Here is a 21,873-nt window from a genome sequence, read left to right as displayed (position 1 = left end):
CTTCAGAGTGGTACATTTGTTACAATTGATTACCTGCACAATACATCATAATCCCCCAAAGTCCATAGTTTACGTTTAAGTTCCCTCTTGGTGTACATCCTGTGGGTTTGAACAAATGTGTAATGACATGTATCCATCATTATAGTATCAGACACAGTAGTTTTGTTGCCCTGAAAACCCCCATGCTCTGCCTGTTCGTCCCCCAACCCCATAATTTGTGTTTTCTGGTTTATAGAACCATAGGGTTGAGCAATGTGAGAAAAATGCTTCAAAACTTCTCTGGATGTTAGGAGAAAACAAAAAAAACAAAGCCTTGTAGCTTTGTTACAAAGTATTTTTAGTTCTTTTTTCTTATTTTTTAAATAGTTTATTGATTTTTTTTTTTTTTTTTTTTTATAGAGAGAGAGGGAGAGAAAGAAAGAGAAACATCAATGAGAGAGAAACATCCATCGATTGGCTGCCTCCTGCAAGCCCCCTACTGGGCATTGAGCCTGCAACCTGGGCATGTGTCCCGACCAGGAGTCGAACCGGCAACCTCCCGGTACACAGGACAACACCCAGCCATCTGAGCCACACTGGCCAGGGCTATTTTTAGTTCTTAAATTAGCATCAGTGTATGGTCTGGTGAGTTGGGAAATTACTTAGTGGAGACAGGGAAATGGTCGCAAGAGGGGTTAAGTTAGCGAGATTGAAACATAAACTTACTATTTCTTTGTTTCCTTAAAAATTTTCGCAACATCTCTTAAAAGGTGTGGCTTTAATTTGAAGTTTAGAATGAAAAAAGAAGTTCATTTTTTATCTCTGTGATAACAGTCCGTCTTAGATTTTGAAGCTGACTTGCACCCATGAGTTGAAAAGAAGTGAAGTCCTAGTTTCAGTTTGACCCCTGAGCTTTCCACATTGATCACCTCTCTCTTTCACAGCATTTGAAGGAAGGAGCTGATCTGCGTTTCAGTTCATTTAATTTCCCATTTTGAGGTAAATGGGAGATAGTCGATTTCTGAAATAAATCAGCAGCAGATGAGAACAACCACAAAACGAAGCTATGGTATTTTCTCCTAAATTCTCACTTCCTTTTGAGTCCAGTACAAAGTCTCGTCATCCTTAGGCGGCTTTGTTGGGTGTTGCTTTATCTTATTTTTGTCCAGACAACTCCGTAGAGATGCTTTCTCTCCAGTGGGGCATGATAGTGAGAGAACGCTGGAAGCGCAGCCTGTCCCCGGGGCTCTGGGTGGATGGCCCACCGAGGGCCGCAGTGGCTTGATGCAGGGCCAGCTCCTCAGGCGTCCAGCACTGGTTCGCAGGAGAATACTCGAGCAGCCTGAAAGGGTTACTGCAGCTGGAGTGCTGCTGGAGGGTAAATAGAAACCCTTCTTCACTGCCTGTGGCCCAGTGCAGTGAGGCATCCGCACCCACGGTCGGGGGTCCTGTGCAGTGAGCTGTTCCCTGCATCTGGAAAGCGGGTGGGGAAGAGCGGAGAGGCAGGTGGCTTCCTCACCGAGGCCCGTGGATAGACCACGCAGGGCTAATGTTCATACCCAAGAGGATAATGTTGAGTAGAGTTGATTTTAAAGGGAAAAGAAAACAAGGAAAAACAAACATAGCTCACCAAGGAAAAGTCACCACAAAGCAGGTTAAACTGCTTTCAGACAACTGGTGTAGAGTTAGTGCTAGGGGGCATCTGAAAAAAAAACAACAAAACAAAACGTATTGTCCGAGGTTTGTTTATACAAGTAAAGTGGAGAGTTAAGGTCAAACTGAAACTAAGACTATGATAGTTTCTGCAAAGATTTGCAAGGGACTGATCTACTTTTCAGTTCATTTGATTTTTCATTTTGAGGCAAATGGAAGGTAATAGATTTCTGAAATATATCAGCAGCCAATGAGGACAACCACAGAACGAAGCTATGGCATTTTCTCCTGCATCCTAACCTCCTTTCGAGTTCAATACAGAGTCTTACCCAACTGAAACTAAGACTAGGGTAATTTCAGGAAAGATTTGCAAGTCCCCGAGGATGAGGAAAAAGAGACCTTAAGTCTAAATTGCCTGGTTTGTCTATCTACTCTGATCAAATTGACCAAAAAGCAGTGGCCCTCTGCCATTTTGTCTGTGTGGATATTAGCTGAACAGTCAATGTGTACAAAAGACAGCCCGTGTGAGCAGCCAGAGGTTTCTGTTCCTTAGGTCCCGATCCCAATGTCCCACTGTTTCTCCCTCCCCCCCACCCCACCGGTCAGTGATGTGTTGATGTGTTTTTGTTTTTTGTCTGCCCCTTGCTGGAGGAAGCCCAAGCGTGATGAGATTGGGAGTTGGTTGAGGAGTAGGGTTTTCTAGCAACATATCATCTCATTCTGGTTTATCAATAAAATCAATAAAATCATATTTTAAAAAAAAAAACACAAAAAAAACATATTGTCCGAGGTTTGTTTATACAAGTAAAGTGGAGAGTTAAGGTCAAACTGAAACTAAGACTATGATAGTTTCTGCAAAGATTTGCAAGGGACTGATCTACTTTTCAGTTCATTTGATTTTTCATTTTGAGGCAAATGGAAGGTAATAGATTTCTGAAATATATCAGCAGCAGTTATCAAGGATTTTTGATTTGGCTCTTGGGATAAAAGGAGACTCGAAGGAATGCAGACGTGACCTGGAAAGCCTCCCTAGAGACTCTCTGGCCAGGACGGCTTTCTCACGGAGTCCGTCCTTTTCACCCGAGCTGGGTGGAGAGCAGGGTCCCAGGTATCGGATGGCAGCAGCATCTTACTGAAGCCTCGGTACCTACGAGGGAGTGGAGGAATGTTAATCTTCAAGGTGAATTTTTAAGACTGCATGCTGTGGACAGCGCTGACAGAAGCTGGGAGATGAGTGTCCCACCTCAGGGCCCGGGGCTTGCCCTGCAGGACACCTTGGCTCTCTTCGGGGCTTTCTGCTGCTGTCACACTCCCCTGGTCCAGGTAACTGATAGCTGAAAGCGAGCCCGGCCTCGGGCATAGGTCTCCTTCTGGCCTAAAGAACTGGTTGGTGTGATTTTGAAAAGTTTAAAAGTAGGTGAAACCATGTTTGTTTTGGTGAATACTTAGGTGCTCCCCTCAGGTTATCAGAAGGACAAAGGGATGTTTCCCGCATAGAGCTGAATATTCCACTGTTCTAACTAAGGAAAACTTGACACTGCCAGGAACTTGCAAAAATCAGGCTCCTAAGGAGCAGGGAGGGGCCTAAAAGGAGTGGCTGGTTACTCAAAGGATAGGCTTCTTCGTTATCGCCTGTTCTCATCAAGTAACTTCCTTTTACTCTGTGCCGAAGCTGAGGTAGCCCAGGAGAGGAAATGGCAAGTAGGCTTCCAGCGCCGAGGGGGAAGTGAAAGTGTTCGCAGGTGGGACTAAAAAATCATCCCATGTCTTCTTAATTTTGAACCTACGTCCAAGGTCCTATTGTCAATATCACCTCTATTCTTTAAGTGAAGTTTTAACGTTTTCCCTTACCTGTTTGCTATTTTTATTCATTTGTCTGTTTTTCTTACGTTGGAATTGTATCTGTTTTATAGGTGAACATCATCCCAATAATTGCAAAAGCTGACACCATCGCCAAGAACGAATTACACAAATTCAAGAGTAAGATCATGAGTGAACTGGTCAGCAATGGAGTCCAGATATATCAGTTTCCCACAGATGAAGAAACGGTGGCAGAGATCAATGCGACAATGAGTGTAAGTCCCCAAGTGAGAAAGGGCCGAGCAGTGATTTTCCAGAAGGCTTTGCTTCGTATCGGCATTGTAGAGCGACTGGGACCCTAGACTGGGAGTTTGATGTCTTCAGTGTGGCCAGCTCTGCCACCAGTTCAAGTCATTTAGCCACTGTGCCCCTCAGTTTTCCCATCTGTCAAATGGGAGCGTTAAGCAAGGTGATCTCACGTTTCCTCCCCACTGGATAACAGTTACATGATTTCTACCGCGAATCTTAAAGGGGGTGCCAGCCCAGCACTGTTTCCCACGGAGCCGCTTGCTGGAAGTAGATCTCTGCTCGCTTGTGCCAGGGTTGGCAGAAACATGGCCGCCGGCCCCACTTCGCTCCTGAGATTGGTTCCTGTCCTTCCCCCTTTCTCAGAGTCAGTCTGAAATCCAGTGTGTAGGTTCCATTCATAAAACATTCCAACTTGGATGCGCACCTAGTTACTCCTGACATACTTAAAAGTTTTTTAAGTATAAAATAAATACCCCAAAGATCATTCTTCTTTAACACTTGCATCCACATGGACAAAACTGGTTCTTCTCTTTTTAGAAGATTTGAGTTTGCAGCAAAGTGAAATTCCGTTTCCTGACTCCGCGAGCCCCATTTCAAAGGCTCAAGGGCCACATAGATTAGCAGCTACTGTATTGGACAGCTTGCGTCTAAAGCTTACTGTCTAGTTGCAAAGACCCAGGCAGTTCCCCCATGGATCTAGCTCAGATCAAATATTCAGAATGGGTGTGGATGGGTAGGACGCACACACACACACACACACACACACACACACCACACATATATACCCACGACTGCAGCATTTCCCTCTCCTACCCTCCCGGCTTCTCCTGCCCCTGAGCAGAGGCCTGCAGCAGCGGGGAGAGTATAGAGGCAGGTGGAAAACCAGCCTTCGCCAGAGCTGGGGAGGTAACTGCAGCAGGTCCTTGAATAACGGCACTTTGTTCACCGTCATTTCGTTAAGACTTTGATGAGTGAAGGAAAAATTGTCTCCTGACCAGGCCCACTGTCCGTGTGGTGGTGTCGCGTTCTCCCCATATCTGCGTGTGTTTTCTCTGGATACTCTGGGTTCCCCCACATCCCAGAGATGTGCATGTTGGGTGAACCACGTGTATCTAATTGTCCCAGTCCAAGTGTGGGTGTGGGTGAGAGTGTGAGTGCGAGTGCGCCCTGTGGTGGAAGGGCGGGCGTCCTGTCCAGGGAGGGTCCCCCCTGGTGCTCTGAGCTTCCAGGAGAGGCCCTGGCCAGCAGGTTAGGAAATAATGATCTTACTTGTTTTTATTAATCTTCTCTGTATGTGTAGCTCACATGCATTTCCATGTGCAGAAGTATTTGGGTCTTTATAATTTCGGTGGTGCTTTTGTGACCAGAAATATGCCATAGGAACTTAACTCTTGTTGATGTTAATGAAACTCCAGTAAAATGATCTCATTTTATGGTCGTTTCACTTAAAGTTGCCGTTTCCAAGAACCTGTTGACGACATTCAGTGAGGACTCATTGTACTTTCCATCCTTCTGTTGTTGGCAGGTCCACCTGCCATTTGCCGTGGTCGGCAGCACCGAAGAGGTGAAGATCGGCAACAAGATGGCCAAGGCCAGGCAGTACCCGTGGGGCGTGGTGCAGGGTATGTGTGGGGCAGGGAAGGGATTCTTCACATTCAACCCCTGTGATGACTGATCACGTTTGTCCCTCCCCACCGTGTTTGAGGGGCTCCTTAATCGTGGGCAGGTGGAAGGGAGTGGCAGGGTTGTACACCTGGCAGTCATGGAGGTGAGAAAGAAACAGGGACCAGGTAGGACGATGGGAACAGTGGAGAGAGGTGGCTGCAAAGCCCTAGTGCCAATGAGGCAGCCCCTAAAAAATGGCTTGTGGGAAATTCAGTATAAATTCCTGATAGGAGAGTTCTTCCCTAGGAGTCTGAACCATTTTCATCAGTAAAGTATAAGAAAGCTGCAAAGCGTTTCTTGCAAACAAGAGAATACTTGTCTCTCCATACTTGTTCTCCCCTGGGAACATTGTCCTCCAATTAAATGTTATTTCAGGCCCAGCCGCCATGGCTCAGTGGTTGAGCGTCGACCAATGAACCTGGAGGTCATGATTTGAGTCCCTGTCAGAGCACATCCCTCGGTTGCAGGCTCGATCCCCCGTGTGGGGCATGGAGGAGGCAGCTGATCAATAATTCTCTCTCATCATTGATGTTTCTATCTCTCTCTCCCTCCTCTCCCTTCCTCTCTGAAATCAATGAAATTTATTTTGAAAAATAATAAATGTTATCTCAGTAGATATCTGAGAATTAAGAGGATGTCTGATCTATATTTGGCGCTGGGAACCATGGCCACAGTGTCTAACCTGAAGAAGCTTCCCAGACGCCACCTTGATTGGCAAGGACTGTGTCACCTGCCCTTGCCGAGCATTCTGAGCAGGGTGTCCAACGCTGTAGATTAGCACGATGGCTCCAGAAAGGCCCTTCATTGGTTTGAGATCTGTGCGTCCTCCATTTCCTTTGTTCAGAGTAAAGGCAATAAGTCTGTGAGAAGAAACAATGCCTTTGGGAGCCTAGAAAAATTGTAGTTTTTAAGAATCTTACCAATTTCTCTACCACGAGAAAATTTTCTTCATAGTGTTATTGATAAATTAAAGGAGGTGATATATTAAAAAATCCTTGTGCATCTCCAGACAGCATGGAGAAATAGGCCTGTCTTTTTCTTTTATTATATACTAGAGGCCCGGCGCACAAATTCACGTACGGGTGGGGTTCCTCAGCCTGGTGAGTGATCGGGGCTGTATCACCTAGTCCCATTCAGGGCCGGCCGGCCAGGCGGAGGGACCGTGGGAGGTTGACCAGCCACAGGAGGTTGGCTGTGGGAGCGCACTGACCACCAGGGGGCAGCTCCTACGTTGAGCATCTGCCCCCTGGTGGTCAGTGTGCGACATAGCAACCAGTCGTTCAGTCACGTAGGCTTTTCTATATATAGATTTGTTATTGATTTCAGAGAGGAAGGGAAAGAGAGATAGAAATATCAGTGATGATAGAGCATCATTGATCTGTTGTCTCCTGCACACCCTCTGCTGGGGATCAAGCCCGCACCCCAGGCATGTGCCCTGACTGGCAATCGAACCATAACCTCCTATTTCGTATGTGGACATTCAACCACTGAGCCACACCTGCCGGGCTAGGCCTGTCTTTGACGCCAAACGTCCTGGTGTTTGAACATAGACTCTGCTTCCTCTGTGTGAGCTAATCCATGCTTCTGTGTCTACAAAGCAGGAGTCATTATGAAGAGTAAAGACAGTATTTGTCTGTCTCCTCCCACAGTGCCCGGCACTGGACAGGCACTTGGCAGTCACTCCTGCCGTCAATATTCTGGTCAAAGTCAGACACGTTGTCTTCATTGGGAAGGGAGGTGGATCCAGTAGAGGATCTTCCGGTGGCTTTGAGCGATTTCAGGAGCAGTGGTGACAATATCTTGGACACATCCCCTCTGATTTTCAGTGACTGACCGCAGCCCCGCCCTCCGCTTCCCCTCCCCCGTCTCTTGCAGTGGAGAATGAAAACCATTGTGATTTTGTGAAACTGCGGGAGATGCTGATCCGCGTGAACATGGAAGACTTGCGAGAACAGACGCACACCCGCCACTACGAGTTGTATCGGCGCTGTAAGCTCGAGGAGATGGGGTTCAAGGACACTGACCCTGACAGCAAGCCCTTCAGGTATGCGGCCACCTGGAAGTCGGGTGTTCCAGGACAGTGGGGAAGGTGGAGTGTTGTGAGTCACCAAAGTGCTTGTTGGATTGAACTGTCGGAGGGAAAGCACCTGGTAGGGGAGGTAATCTATTGCCAGGCACTGTGGCAGCCACCTTATTGGGATTGTCTACCACCGGCGTGGTTGATGTCATTGTCGTCATCCTCATTTTACAGAGGAGGAAACTAAGGCCCTGGAGTGTAAACAACCAGCCGAGGTCCTGGAAGTAGGAAGTGACGGGTGCAGGGGGAGGTTTTGAACCCGTGCTCTTCATGGTGACACTCACAGAGGCACAGAGGCTGGCCCGGGCATTTACAAAGGCGCAGCTGCGCCTTAAGTTTGCCTCGTTCATTTGTGCCAAATCGGTTTGACTTCCCAAGGCTTGCTCTTTCAGAAGTGCTCTGTTAGCTTCCAGTGGTTTGATGCAATTCTGACAACAAGTGAGTAGGAAAGGGGATAACTTATAGAAAATTGCTTACAGTCCACATCTTTGATGGATGGAGATGAAGAGGCAAAATGTGAAGGGGAAAATATGGAAATGAATGCGTCATTAGTGGCTTAGCAAAGGCCCACGCCTTGTCAGAGCCACGTGTGGAGAGGGGCCTCCCGGGGAGGGTGCCAGGCCTGGTGAAGTGTCAGGGGAAGGGAGGGAGGGGCTGCCACGCCAGGCTTGCAGGAAAGGATTGCTTTGTCCAAACTGAGCCCTCACAATTTCTTCATGTAAATGGGCAGTGTGTCTGGGCTCGGTGTCTCTACTGATAGGAGAGGGGGGGGGGTGGTGTGTGTGGCAAAGGTCCTCAGAAAAGACTATGTTCCTCCTCTTTTGTGGCAACTATAACTCCTACTCTGGTACCTGGGAGCTGGCTGGCCATAGTGCCTGAGGCAGCCTGTGTGCGCGTGGCAGACTCCATGCCCCCAGATCTGAGCTGCCCTAGGGTGGTTGGGTTTTTTTTGGATTTGCTATAGAGGTAGTTTGGAAACTAGGGAGAAGTAGCAATAGCACCTTATAAAACGCCAGCAAATGCTTCTCTGTTTGTACGGGTGTGGGTGTGGGATTTCTTAAGCTGTGTTACCGAAGGTAATATTTCCGTAAATATATTTGTTCTGACTTAGAGATCAAGCTGAGGCATGGCATTCGATTTAAACTATTGGGCTCTGCGTACTGGGGGAGACCGTCAGAGGGAGGATGGGGTTTAAAATAAAAATAAGACTCCTCCCTGCTCTATTGTGATTGGTAATACAACTTTAAAAGTAGCAATTTTGTGAGATATCTTTAGGTATCCTAGTGGCTCTTGAGATGGTTCACTGAGTGTGTTTTCTAAACTGGGGACAGGAGGGAAATGAGGGGGGAGAGTAATATTTGTTAAGCATAAAGTGCTTTACTCACTCTGCCCCCATTCATTCCCAGAATCATATCCCTGGAAGGTAAGTCCTGCTCTATCCACCCACATCTTATACATTGAGGCTTAGAGGCCGTGCCCTTGCCTAGATTAGTCAGTCCCTCGCTAAGGCCAGAATCCAAGCCTTGATCTGGCTGGCCCTAGTACCCGTGCATTTATCTCCCTACACACACCACCTCTCTCTCCTAAAAGTCATAATCATGTCTTCGGGGTCTACCTGGTGTGCTGATCTGGAAGATACCAGCCAGCCCAGCCCAGGCTTTCTGTGTATGAATATGTGGAATAAAACTTGGCCAGTAGGAGACAGCCTGTTAGTGCTGCCCTGTGCTACCATCGGGCACATCCTTATGGACTCATCCTTGTTCTTGATGCACTTGTCTTTCTGATCACCGCACAACTAAAGAGAAGATGGTGCCCTTTTCCGTGTCTTTGACGTGGTCAGTGGCAGCCTCATCTAGTTTTTGGAAGACTGAGTAGAAGCTCTATGAACTGAGGTTTCTTATGCAATTTTATGACATTGTCCTTGTTTGTGACTTTTGAATAGTCTTCAGGAGACATACGAAGCAAAAAGGAATGAATTTCTGGGAGAACTTCAGAAGAAAGAAGAAGAAATGAGACAAATGTTTGTTATGAGAGTGAAGGAGAAAGAAGCTGAACTTAAAGAGGCAGAGAAGGAGGTAAGCCATCTACCTGTCCTTTTTCAAGGGAGAGAAATAAGCAAGGTGTTGTATTAATACTTCACGTTAAGTATTAATACCTTCTACAAACATTTTATCGCTTGCGTGGCATACTATCCTAGTGAGAAAAGCAGATCAGATATTCTCATCCCCATTTTACAGATGATAAAACTGAGTTATAAAGGTTAAGCAATCTATGCAGTCATATACCTAGTTAATAGCAAAGCTGAAACTAAAATTCGATGTTAGATCTCCAGACCTGGTCCCATTTCCTTTGTACCTCTGTATTTCCTCAGTGTACACGTCTTGAAATAAGAGATTTCAGATTCTGTGGTTGTTATTATGTTTAGTCTATCAGCCAATTCAGTTAGCTAAACAGTGGATGGCCCTTCGGCACTGATAGGTGATGGTCTCTGTATACCAGGTATGTCAAACTCGAGCATGTGGCCCGCTGGTCACGAGTTTGACCTGCTTGCCACCGTACCTCTGTTCACGCTTCCCTTTGTGGGCATGCACTCTCTACTCCAACATCCCTTTGACTTGTGTCATTCCCCAGGACCAGGCCAATGAACTGCTTCCTAGAAGTTCCCATGGATTTCTGAAATAACACTCATCCCAGTGGGAGAGAGAGAGAGAGAGAGGACACTCATCCTATTGAGAGAGAGAAAGAGAGAGACAGAAATATGTTTGCCCCGATGAGTATCTCGAGTACTTGACTGATAGCACAATACATTTACAAATAAAACTGTTTAATTAATTTCCTCACCATCCCCTTTTAATTGATCCTGATAAAGACAACTGAAACTTAGAGCCCTAGATGGTTTGGCTCAGTGGATAGTGTCAGCCTGCAGACTGGAGGGTCCCAGATTTGATTCCAGTCAAGGGCACATGCCCAGGTTGTGGGCTCGATCCCCAGTGCGGGGTGTGCAGGAGGCAGCCGATCAATGATTCTCTGTCATTGATGTTTCTATCTCTCTCTCCCTCTCTCTTCCTCTGAAATCAATAAAAATATTGTCTTTTTAAAAAGACAATTAAAACTTAGAGATTAAGAACTACTCTTATCACTAGGGTGAGTTTCTTATTAGGAGCATGGATAATTTTTCTTCCTTATGCTCTTTACAATGAGTATGTATTTTATTATCAGAAAACTAGAGGCCAGGTGCACGAAATGTGTGTGTGTGGGGGGGCGTGTCCCCTCAGGGGATGTCTGATTGCTGGCAGTTGGACAACCCTCTTGCAATTTGGGACCCTTTGCTCCTTATCGCCTGCCTGCTCGCTGCTCCTTACTGCTCGGCTCGCTGCTCCTTAGTGCTGCCACGGAGGCGGGAGAGGCTCCCACCACCACTGCTGTGCTCACCAGCCATGAGCCCGGCTTGTGGCTGAGCAGCTCTCACCTGTGGGAGCACACTGACCACCAGGGGCAGCTCTGCATTGAGCATCTGCCCCTGGTGGTCAGTGCACATCATGGCGACCGGTCGTTTTTTTGTTTGTTTTTTAAAAAATATATTTTATTGATTTTTTACAGAGAGGAAGGGAGAGGGATAGAGAGTTAGAAACATCGATGAGAGAGAAACATCAATCAGCTGCCTCCTGCACACCCCCCACTGGGAATGTGCCTGCAACCAAGGTACGGGCCCTTGACCGGAATCGAACCTGGGACCCTTGAGTCCGCAGGCCGACACTCTATCCACTGAGCCAAACCGGTTTCGGCACGACCGGTCGTTCTGGTTGTTCTGCAGTAACAGTCACTTAGGCTTTTATTATATAGAAGTGTGCAAGGGTCCCCTTTAGCTCCACAGGGTCCAAGTGTCAGAGGAGAACAGGGTTCCACGGGGTGCTTTCCTGTCTCCACATGGCTCTTCCCGGAGCACCGGCCGCTGCTGCGCTTCTGTAATTCGAGCACAGACAGCAACGTGGCGCAGGCCTTGTTCTGAGCAGGTCCGAGTAACCTCGTACCGGTCTGCTTGCTACTCCCTTCACCAAGCTTGTCCTGCCCTCTCCAGCTCCACGAGAAGTTTGACCTCCTGAAGCGGACACACCAAGAAGAGAAGAAGAAAGTGGAAGACAAGAAGAAGGAGCTGGAGGAGGAGGTGAACAACTTCCAGAAGAAGAAGGCGGCTGCCCAGTTGCTGCAGACCCAGGCCCAGCAGTCTGGGGCCCAGCAAACCAAGAAAGACAAGGATAAGAAAAAGTAAGCAGGCGTCCCCCCGGTGCTGGGGCCCTCTAACAGTTCATTCCTCTTGCATGTCTCTGCTTTTCCCATTTCCAGACTGGAAACTGGTCTGTTACCAGGAAGATCCAAGCAAGTATTTTCTCCACAGTGCAGGGAAGAAGATACAGGTTTTTAAAGTATTTCTAAAGGGTACACAAACATTGCTTTATGAGGCTTGGCCACATGACCCAGCAGTCAGGACTGGACTCACTTTTGTCTCCAGTCTCGTCTTCTGCACCAACACTAGGACTTTGGGGAAGACGGTTTATTTCTCTCACGACCCTTCGGAGACGGTCCTCGTGACTCCCGATAAAGAGCATCCTAAAGTTACGATTGTTACAGTTATTTTTCTAGTCTGCATTGTTAGGCTTGATAAGCCAGTCATTGGTCCCCAAATGAAAGATTTGGAAGAACTGCTAGTGGCCACTAGTTTTCCTCTAAATTCAACAAGACGATTAGTTGTTTTATTGCGAAAATGGGGTCACAATCCCATCCAGTTAAGACCACCCGCAACAACCCTCAAGACACGCCTGTACCCACGCACAGAAAAACATTTTTAAACATGGCTTTGGTTTAATGAGCCAAAGGGTCAGAGCCTGCTCTCGTGTTGGTCACTTCCCATGATGCTCCAGTGGCAGCTCCCGAATCCACTGGAGCTCAGGGCCTTCCTTGTCATTCTCCGGTGATTTGAAGTTTCATGTCAAATCCCTTAAAGACCAGACAGTGCAGTTTAAGGCATTAGCTGCTGGTTTGACAGGAGGCTCAGGGTCAGCGAGATGCCTGGAAAAGCTGTGTGTGGCTGGATGGCCACCCAGGCAGTGCTCTCAGGGCAGCAATAGGACCACTCGGAAATTGCTTGGGATTCTTGCTGTCCATCCTGAGACGCTAACATTCTAGGGGAAAAGCTGACAAGTAAACCATAAAAATGGTGGCACTCGAGCAGGCAAAGACCCTTTTTTTTTAAAATGTCGAAGATAGGATTGAGTCTGCACAGGAATTGAGACCTGCCGTAGGGACTGGTCGCTGTGTCTTGGTGAACAGACTCCCCTTGAGGAATCGTGTCACGAAGCCCGTGGTAGAAATCAAAACGCACTGCTGCCGTGACACACGAAAGTGCTTCACTTTGTACTCTGAACGCTGGACAAGCTCGGAGGCAGCAGAGAGTGCATGCGGAGGGCAAGGGGCAGGCACGTTTTCTAAGCCCTAGAGAGGCGGCAGTGTAGAGGAGGTGTGATTTTAACGGGGTTGGTACAGACCCAAGTGATGAGAGGACCCCAAGGGCCGAAAACTTAGTTATGCTAGATGAGTTCTGGCTAACGATTGCCTCGAACATAATCTAGTTCAGGAAAGCTCTTTGTAGCTACGCACACCGGCAGAGCGTCGGCCACTGGCAGTGACACTCCCCGTGCAGAGCCAGTACAGCAGCTGTTGCGGTGAAGACAAACGGAAAGCCATTTGACATCAGACCTTTGTTGACCCACTCACCCAAGACAGAAATAGGGATAGGGGTGTGTGCGTGTGTGTGTGTGTGTATGTGTGTCTGTGTGTCTGTGTCTGCATCTATAGGCATGAATGAAACAGGAAAAGCTGCTGACTCACAGCTTAGGAAACCCAAAGCTAAGTCTTTCTTATCCTGAAGCACTAATGTATGTAAAGGTATATATTTTAGAACTAAAAGTGTTTATAAAAGACCAGCAATGTTCTAAGGATATTTCACATATACTGGATGTGCCTTTAAGCAATAAAAATTCCAAGAGCTGATCGGTATTGTGCCTCCATTTAAAAAAAAAAATCTATCTAGTAACAGACTTGCCGGCATAGGGAGGTTTTTCCTCGCCCTGTTGAGCATTTCAGGTTATTTTCTTCCCGTCCTTGGGCCTTAGCGATGTCTGATGCTCTCAGTGTGCATGTGTGCAATGTGCATACGTATTTCAAGTATGTGTGAATTCTACTTTGGCCTCATTTATATATTCTCATGTATTATTCGTGGAATTAGGCTTAATTTGGTGCGCAGGAGTCACCAGGTTTTGTGCCTGCCCATGGCACGTAGTTTTCAGTAACTTCTAGGTTTTCACCCTTTTCCACACTTGACCCTTTGAGCAGTGAAATCCACTGCCGGTTGGCGTCCTGAAGTGTAAAATTAAATAAAACAAAAACAAAAGAAGCACCACTCCTCCGACTGCCGGTGGAGAGCTCTGAGGGGAGAGGACCACAGACAGACGGTAGCCGGGGTCCCCAGAGCCGCACTCACGTACACGGAAGACTCTTTCCTCCACGGGCAGCCGCGGCAGAGGCCGGGTCCGTGGGCAGCCACTTGGAGCTGGCATGGCTCTAGGGCGAGAACAACAGAAGAGATGCTTATTTATTCACCTGCTATGTCCCCCCTCAGAGCCTGACTCGGCGTTTCTGATAGTTCTAAATTCTGTGTTTTTTTTTCTATTTTAATGACATGCTCCCTTTCTAACGTAGGTAAGGCTTTATCCTTCTCCTTGACCTGTAGTGGCATGAGATCATATAACATTTCCTAAGATTACAGACAAAGTAGAACTAACCCCGGCACTGCCATTAGCTGGACCCCACCTCCTGCCATCTCTGGCCACCAAGTCCCTTTCCTTGGTTGCGGCTACACCGCAGAGGTGGGACTGCCCGACGGTAAGTTGTTCACTGGACAGTGTCCATCTTTTCGGAGGAGTTTGCACAACTTGCCAGCAGCCATTTGCTGGTTACGATACGTTCAAAAGAAAGTTTTAAAATTCATCATTTTAAAACTGTGCCTGGCTGGCATCTGATAACTATAGTTTATACAACCATCCACTCACTTTTTATTTATTTTTTTATTGACTCTTGCTAAGGAATGAAGTTGCATGATTTGGACTTGCCTACAGTTAGACGTGTGGATCTGGGATTTGGCACTGCCTTGAACCTGTAAGAGGGGAGGGCTCCTGGCATTGCTCTGGCTGTAACCACATACTGATTGTCCCTTTTCATTTCCTTCCCAAGTGGATCAGTAGCATGTCCTCCATCCACTGGATTGCAACCCCCGAGTTAATTATTCCAAGTCATTTATAGCATATTTATTCTCTTACTCCTGGAGCTCAGAAATGGGAGATGCAACTCCTCTTTAGTACAGATGTGATGCCCAAATCTAACACAATAGATAATGGTTTTGTGTAATTGGACAAAATGAAAATCAAACAGTAAATCCTTCCATTAGAACATGTAGTGGTTTCATGGAGCCACCTGTGAATTCTAAATTACATGCAAATGGAAACTAACCACGTGTTCTTTAATTCGGTATCAAAACGTTGCTTTTGCTTGTCATGTAGAATAGCTTGTTCAGATTTTTGGTTTCAATTTCTGTCAGTTCCATAATCATTGCATGAGCATTCACCATCACCAAACGCTGGTGCTGGCGCTCCTAATTTCCCTTTCCTTTTTGTTATTATTTCTAACTTTTTTGTTTTGTTTTTTAACTTGCAGTGCAAGCTTCACATAAAGCCTGGCAAGCCAAGGATGGTCCCGCATTCACCTGCTTTTGCAGTAATATTGTATCGCTGCCATCTGTGTCCTTTTTTTTTTTTTTTTTTTATTACCTTTCCCCAGATACCAATAACTCTTAACTCATTTTGCTGAATGTTGTTGGGTGCTGGAAAGTGATAGAACAAGGGAATGACAGCAAAAGCTCTGTGCAGCTGGACTTTGCCTCTGGAAGTAAATGAGTTGCCTTTCATGCCCGTTCTGAGTGGCGGCAGGAAGCATGCCTGCTACTTGTATGTTGCTTTGGACGGAGGGAAGGAGGGTAAATTGCTCCATGTTCGTCTGACAGGAAAACTCACCTCCTCAGCAGCTGAACCATAAACCTGAATATCCATGACAACTTACTGTTCTTAATTACTCATGATGGCAAAAGCCCTGAGTTCACTCTGTCTCTTCTCCACACCCACCCCAAACCCAAGATAGCTTTGCACGTAGGCAGGCCAGTGGGTAAGCTGTGTATGACTTTTGAACTTGCATGGATTGCTCACTATTATAATAACATTATTTGGTCTGGGTTGTGGGTCTGTTCAGACTGACTGTCTCTGCTTATGGCTTTAAAAATGTGTCTGAACCCCTATCTTTCAAATTCTGGCCAAGTTGAACTGTAAGCGGATCAAGGCTACACTGATAAAAGTGAACATAATCATAGTTTCATAATCGGCAATCTCAAAAGTTGGATAAAGCAACATTGCTTAGAAGAAGCTACTAAGGATGATGGGCTTGCCACAGCCTCCCTACTACTCAGAATTAGCAATCTTCCATAAACACCGAAATCTGCTCTCCGTGGGCAGAGAGGAAGACCTAACGACTGACGCCAGGGATTTGGTACCTCCAATAACATTTTTCAATAATCAGGAGAAGAAAATTTTCACAAATCCTTCAAATAAAAAGTGTGTTGTAAATTGTGTATCATCTGCAGCACAAATTTGAGGGTGACTTGTCAATTTCAGGTAGAAATGGGAAGGAACATAACACAAACCCAAAAGTCAAAGAAAGTAGAAATTCAACTTCACCTCCAACCTCCTGGCATAGGGGTCCTTTTGCTATTTGGCAATAAAGGGAAAAAAAAATATTACAGCTGGTCTTTCAAATCCAGCTGTCTTGAAGGAATTTCCTCACCTTTCCCTTCACAACTAGCTCACCTCCCTCTTTATGCCAATCAATGAAGGTTAGGACTAACCCATATGCCATGACATAGGCTATAGGCTACCCCCCATTGTTGTATGGAAATGGGCATATGTAACCTTCTTTCCATACTGTTCCTTTATAAGGCTTATCCTTCCCTCTTGATTTTCTCCCCCCTTTCTAATAACGAGATCCCACCAGCTTTCCCTCTAACTCTATAGTCTCCTGCTTCTTACATTAAAGACTGCATTTCTCATGAACCCGATGCTTTATTTCCTGCATTTTCCTTCTGGACTTACTAGTCCTACATAAATAGCATAGAATACACTGCCCCTCCCCTGACACACACACACACACACATTATTAAGTCTATAGATGATTCCAGTAAAGATTATTTTTCCCTTCTCTTGGTCCTCAATCATACTCGTAGGGGAAAGGAATGGTCTTCCATGAACTGATTTGGCTTAATTAGGCCAAGTTAAGAAATCGGTTTCATTGGAGCACTAAGTTGGGACAGAAACTACAAACTAGGAGCAGCATTAGTGATATTGAGACAAGTTTCAGAGTAACTGGGCCAAGGTTTCTGGTTTTGTCTTTTTTTTTTTTTTAATGATTCTAGTGTGATGCTGGCTGTGGAGCAGCGGCTATCGGATGGCTTGCTGATTCTAACCACGGGCTGTACTTGCTCATTTGCTTGCACCAGACAAAAGCTTGAATCCTTGTGTTGTATGCTTGTCCCAACTGCTGCTTGTGTGAGCATTTTTGTGCTTTGTAACAGGAAATACACTTCTAAATTCTCAAAATGCATCACTTTAAAGCGAGCCTCGCCTCGAAAGGCATCCAGCTGACTTTGATTCCAAGATGGTTGATTTTTTCCCATTAAACTTTTCACAGTAAGATAGATCATATGGAGAGTCAGAGAATAAAAAACCAGAAGAAATATATAGACTGTAGAAGCTTTTTAAAAATGCATTGCTTCCGAACTTTCTCCTGCCCCTGCTCCCTGGCCCCGTTTAGTTTGTTATTGCTGTCCTTCTTTCTGTGTCTGTGCCTTTTTTCACAGTAGTCCTTGGCTCTGCACGGAGTAAATGATACCCTCCAATCTAATTGGATGTGCTTTCGCCTTTGCATGTAAGTACGGTAGTAAGCAACCTTTGAGGTTTTTGACTTTAAAATTAGAGAAACATCTGGGATAGGTGGATTTTTATTTTTTTCTTTTCGGAGGGGGAAAGGGAGGTAATGGTTTGAGAAGCTTTTGGTTTAAAAATAAAAGCTCACTACATTTAAAACGGCCAATTTTATATCTTTTTCACGAGAAATACATGGATTCAATTTTTCTTTGATATCAATATGGAAGTCAGAAATTACTAGCCCCCCACCTCAGCACTGTGGGTGTCAGCAGATATTACAGAGCGCCCTGGGTTCCATGTAAATACAGTTAGAATGAGAAACTACCACCTCCCACTGGAGAAAATCAAGAGGAAACATTGCTTATGCTAGGCTGCCTCTATGGCTGTTGAATTTTCTGTGATCTTGCTTGAATGGCCTGGCCCTCGTGCTAACTGCTGGCAGTGATCGCCTCTATTTTTTAAGCCGGACGGCCCCAGCTGGCCCCTCCCCACATCTCGTGTTCAACCACAATGGCCAGCCTCGTGCCTCTCCCGGACTTCAGATACCATAGCCGTTGTGCACGCAGTAGGATGTGGTGGGAAGACATTTATGAGAATGTGTTGGGAGGTCAGACTGTGTTTTCCAGCTCCGGCTCTTTATTAACTGGTCAGGGTTCTGTCCAGAAAGGGCACCTCCGACGGGGACATTTAACGTAAAGCTGGGCACAGTACTCCCTCCCTCCTCTGCTTTGTAATCTCACCAGCAACAAAAACATTCTTCACATCTGCACCTCAAACAAATAGACGTGGTTTCCTCACTTCCTTGACATACCCATGTGTTTCACATACAGTTTGATCAGGTTTTTCAGCTGTTACCACCCTTGTCCTACTGTCTCTGTGTGGTCCTACCAAAACTGTCCATTCAGACCATCTGCTTTCTCATTTGCAAGTGTTTGAAACTGTCAAGTCTCAGCTTCCAGAAGTCTTGGTTCCATTAACAGAATATGTATGTATGACTCGAGTGGAAATTATGACCTACAAAGTCTAGATTGTACGTAGGTATGAAGGGGATTTTTTTTTAAAATAAATTGAAAATTAAGCTGTGAACAGCATTAGAACTTTGTCTGTTTCTTAATTTTACAATATGCTGATATGCCTTAAACTGTAGTAGATCATTGTCATTTTGCTATTGGAAAATAACCAATGTGTTCCTAAAACTGTTGTGTAATCTACTTTCAGTGTTAATGCAAAATTGTCATCTATGTAAGCTGCATGTTAGCCTTGTCTTTTTTTTTTTTTAAACTAAAATAATTGTATTGATGTGAAGCATATCATTTTTTCAAGTATGAAGGTAATCACTTAGCAAACATGCTCAGTAATGTGGTGTCTGTTACGGTAGGAGAGTGTGGCCAGGTAATCTATGCATATATCACTAGTGCCAACACACAACGTGGGGGGAAATATATTTTTACCCAAACATTGTGTGCCCTTTTGTGAGTTCTTTTAGTCCCTGTTGGATATGCACGTGCACCCATGCTGATTACATGGGGAAAAAGAAACAGGGAAGAGGCCCCGGCTTCCCTGCCTCGTCTGGTGGGCAGCACCCATCTCGCCAAGATACCGTCTGGTGTCCTGTGCTTCACCTGCCATCTCTACCACTTGCTCCCCCATCCCCAGGCCCTTCCGTCCTGGCCCGTGTCCCCCGGTGCCCACTGCCCCGGCCCAGCGGAGGCACCTCTTCCTGCCTGGCCCTTGCTGCCAGCCCTGCTGGCTCACACCTGTGCTCGGGAAGTCGTCCCTTTAACTGACACTGCTGTCCTTTCCCAGGTCGTTATAGAGACGCTCTTATTTTTAAGCCTTTATGAACCACATTTGAATCTGAACTTTCTTTTTTCTCTTCTGTAGCTTCTTCTTTATGTAACCATCCTGTTGACAAGCCCTACTCTCTCCTAATGGACATAGAACATTAGAAGAGCAGGAGCTGTCTGTTCACACGTGTTGGGGAAGAGTTACCTCATTTCCACCATCGCCTCCTTTTCAAGTCTGGGTTGAATATTTCACTGTTGTTTGTATTTGTCAATGTCTGTTTACAAGCCACTACCCATAGTGGTTACTAAAGTGACTTATCACTACCCAAAAGTTATACTATTTACAAGGAAATCGAGTGAAACAGAACTGGGGGCCAAGACCCAAGGTAGCCCTGTGTTGGGACCCTCTTGCTTAGCCGTCAGGTTCTTGACCTTCCTGTCCAAGAATTCATGGCAAGTGCCCTGACCTGAGGTGGCCCCACCCGCAGGGTTCACAAACTTGACCTCATGTTAACTCCATACCTCCCCCCCATGAATGACATTCGGAACAACCCCATTAGGACCCTCTCAACCATAAACCAGGCCATGAGATCTGGGCAACATTTTTCTTCCCTTTGTTAATTTTATGGGTTGTTTTGGAGTTTGGGTTTGTTTTTTGTTTTTTTCTTAAATATTTGGTATTGCATGAACAGAGATGGCTGCATCTTTCTTTCTTTGGTGTGTTCTATTGATACAATGTTTTTATTTTTCAGCTGACCATCTGCCTCTTGAGAGAGAAGTGGGCATCCTTCCTTTAAATTCACGAACTTCTGTTGTTTTATTTGCCTCTTTCTGTTACCTGCATCCCTCATTCAGTTGTTTTGGGATTTTGTTTTGAGAGAAAAAAGAAAAAAAGCCAGTTCTGCTTTATGTATTGGTTATTCAAACTTAGTTTTGGTATCAAAATTAAGCTAGTTTTAAGCTCAAGGAGAAATTTAAGTGAAGTCACAGAATTCTCTTAAAATGGTCTCATCTCAGACACACATACACAAAAAACCTTTTGCTGTCACTGAGGTTTTGACCCACATGTTTCAAATATGCCAGTACTGGGTACTTTTCTGCCTCTGGGACTCAATTTCTATTTAAAGGTACCTTAAAATAACTTCCTGGTCCATCCCTGCCTTTGTATTTATGTGAAGCTCTGCTTTACCTTCTGTCCAGAGTTGTGTTTGGGACCATGGGAAGTGAACCGAGAATAAGCACCTAGCCTGCCCAGACAACAGCCTCGTTAGCAGTGGTTCTGACCCACAGCCTTCTCAGAATTACCCAGGTGGCTTTAAGTTACCCTTTAACTTCACTACTTGTCTATGGTTTTTGCTTGTTTCCATCATTTTTCAGCCCCACAGTAGGTAGATCACAAAAATGTTGTTGGCACGAGTTGCATGTGATGAAGATCCTTTGGAATGTCCCCTCTACTTAAGAATGGTGACACAGGCTTCTGTTGGAAGGTGAGATAAAGGAACAGCCCCTGCCTCTTGAATCATGTAATTCTTGGAAAGAAGTTTAAAGCAATTAGATGAGCATGCTGTATTTTTTTACTTAGACACTTCGATTAAATGCAATAGTCAGATTCGCCTGAGCCATTAAGTGATCAGATTATGATTAAAGAGCCATCCCCTCAAGGATAGAAATCTGCTAGTGACCAGTAGCTGGAGGGGGTAGATGGGTGGGTACTCACTCATTTAATGCCAGGACATGACAAATTAACACACCAATTATATAGTAAATTATTGCCTGTGAAACCACTGTTGTCACTAAAAAACTTTTAATTTTTAAACTCATTTTTAATATTTTAATACCAACTTTACCCATCATTTAAAAAACAAATTCTGCATCCAATTGTAGACATTTATTGACCAATATTTTAAAAAATCAAATTAGGCAGGATTATTTTAAGTAGGGAAATATGTAGTCTATTGTTGCTATTCCTTTTTCCCCTTTTTAGTCCTCAGATGAAAGGGAGTGTAATAGTAATCATCTTAATGGAGGGACTGGGGAACAAGCTATTCTAAGTAGATTGGCCTCTGATCAGTTACCGAGGGAAAGCTGGTCATGGACACACACGACTGGTCAGATGCCTGCCATCTCTCCCTTTAGCTGGCATTTTACTCCAATAGGGTGCCTTTTCTCAAGTGCTGATAACACTGGTAGGTTCTCAGGTTCTGGCTATGAAACCATCGCAGAGCTAATGATCATCAGTAATAAAAATTCACTTCCATGGTAGACTGAAAAAGTAAAGTAAGAATTGATCCCCAAAACCTATTTGCATTGGTAACAAGCTATTTTCCATTCAATCTTTAACCATTTGCACTCGGATGTCCCTTAGCATTAGAATAAAGGAATCAAGAAAAAAGCAAGCGAGTGCAAAGGGTTAAAAATATTACTTGGTTTCAAATACAGGCTGTGCTTTATTGCTCCAGGTGTGGCCTGGATGGTCTGCCAGAGGCTGCCGCAGCACTGGTAGAGAGGTTGATTTCCTGAATCA

The 21,873-nt window shown here is 45.4% G+C and overlaps 1 protein-coding gene across 1 annotated transcript in view; it reads left to right on the top strand.

The window, feature by feature from the left end:
• The window catches only part of SEPTIN11 (septin 11), a 77,091-nt gene extending 60,596 nt beyond the window's left edge, over positions 1-16,495 (top strand). Inside the window, exons 5-10 of the mRNA XM_008143655.3 lie at positions 3,546-3,707; positions 5,267-5,363; positions 7,282-7,450; positions 9,426-9,558; positions 11,562-11,749; positions 15,251-16,495. Coding sequence (XP_008141877.2) covers positions 3,546-3,707; positions 5,267-5,363; positions 7,282-7,450; positions 9,426-9,558; positions 11,562-11,749; positions 15,251-15,266 — 765 coding nt within the window. The 3' untranslated portion in view covers positions 15,267-16,495. The remainder of the gene's footprint in view (positions 1-3,545; positions 3,708-5,266; positions 5,364-7,281; positions 7,451-9,425; positions 9,559-11,561; positions 11,750-15,250) is intronic.
• The last annotated feature ends 5,378 nt before the right edge of the window (positions 16,496-21,873 follow it).

Source organism: Eptesicus fuscus, chromosome 2 (assembly GCF_027574615.1).
Source record: "Eptesicus fuscus isolate TK198812 chromosome 2, DD_ASM_mEF_20220401, whole genome shotgun sequence".
Taxonomy (NCBI): domain Eukaryota; kingdom Metazoa; phylum Chordata; class Mammalia; order Chiroptera; family Vespertilionidae; genus Eptesicus; species Eptesicus fuscus.
The sequence above is the reverse complement of the archived record's forward strand: the minus strand, read 5'-3'. Positions and strand labels throughout refer to the sequence as shown.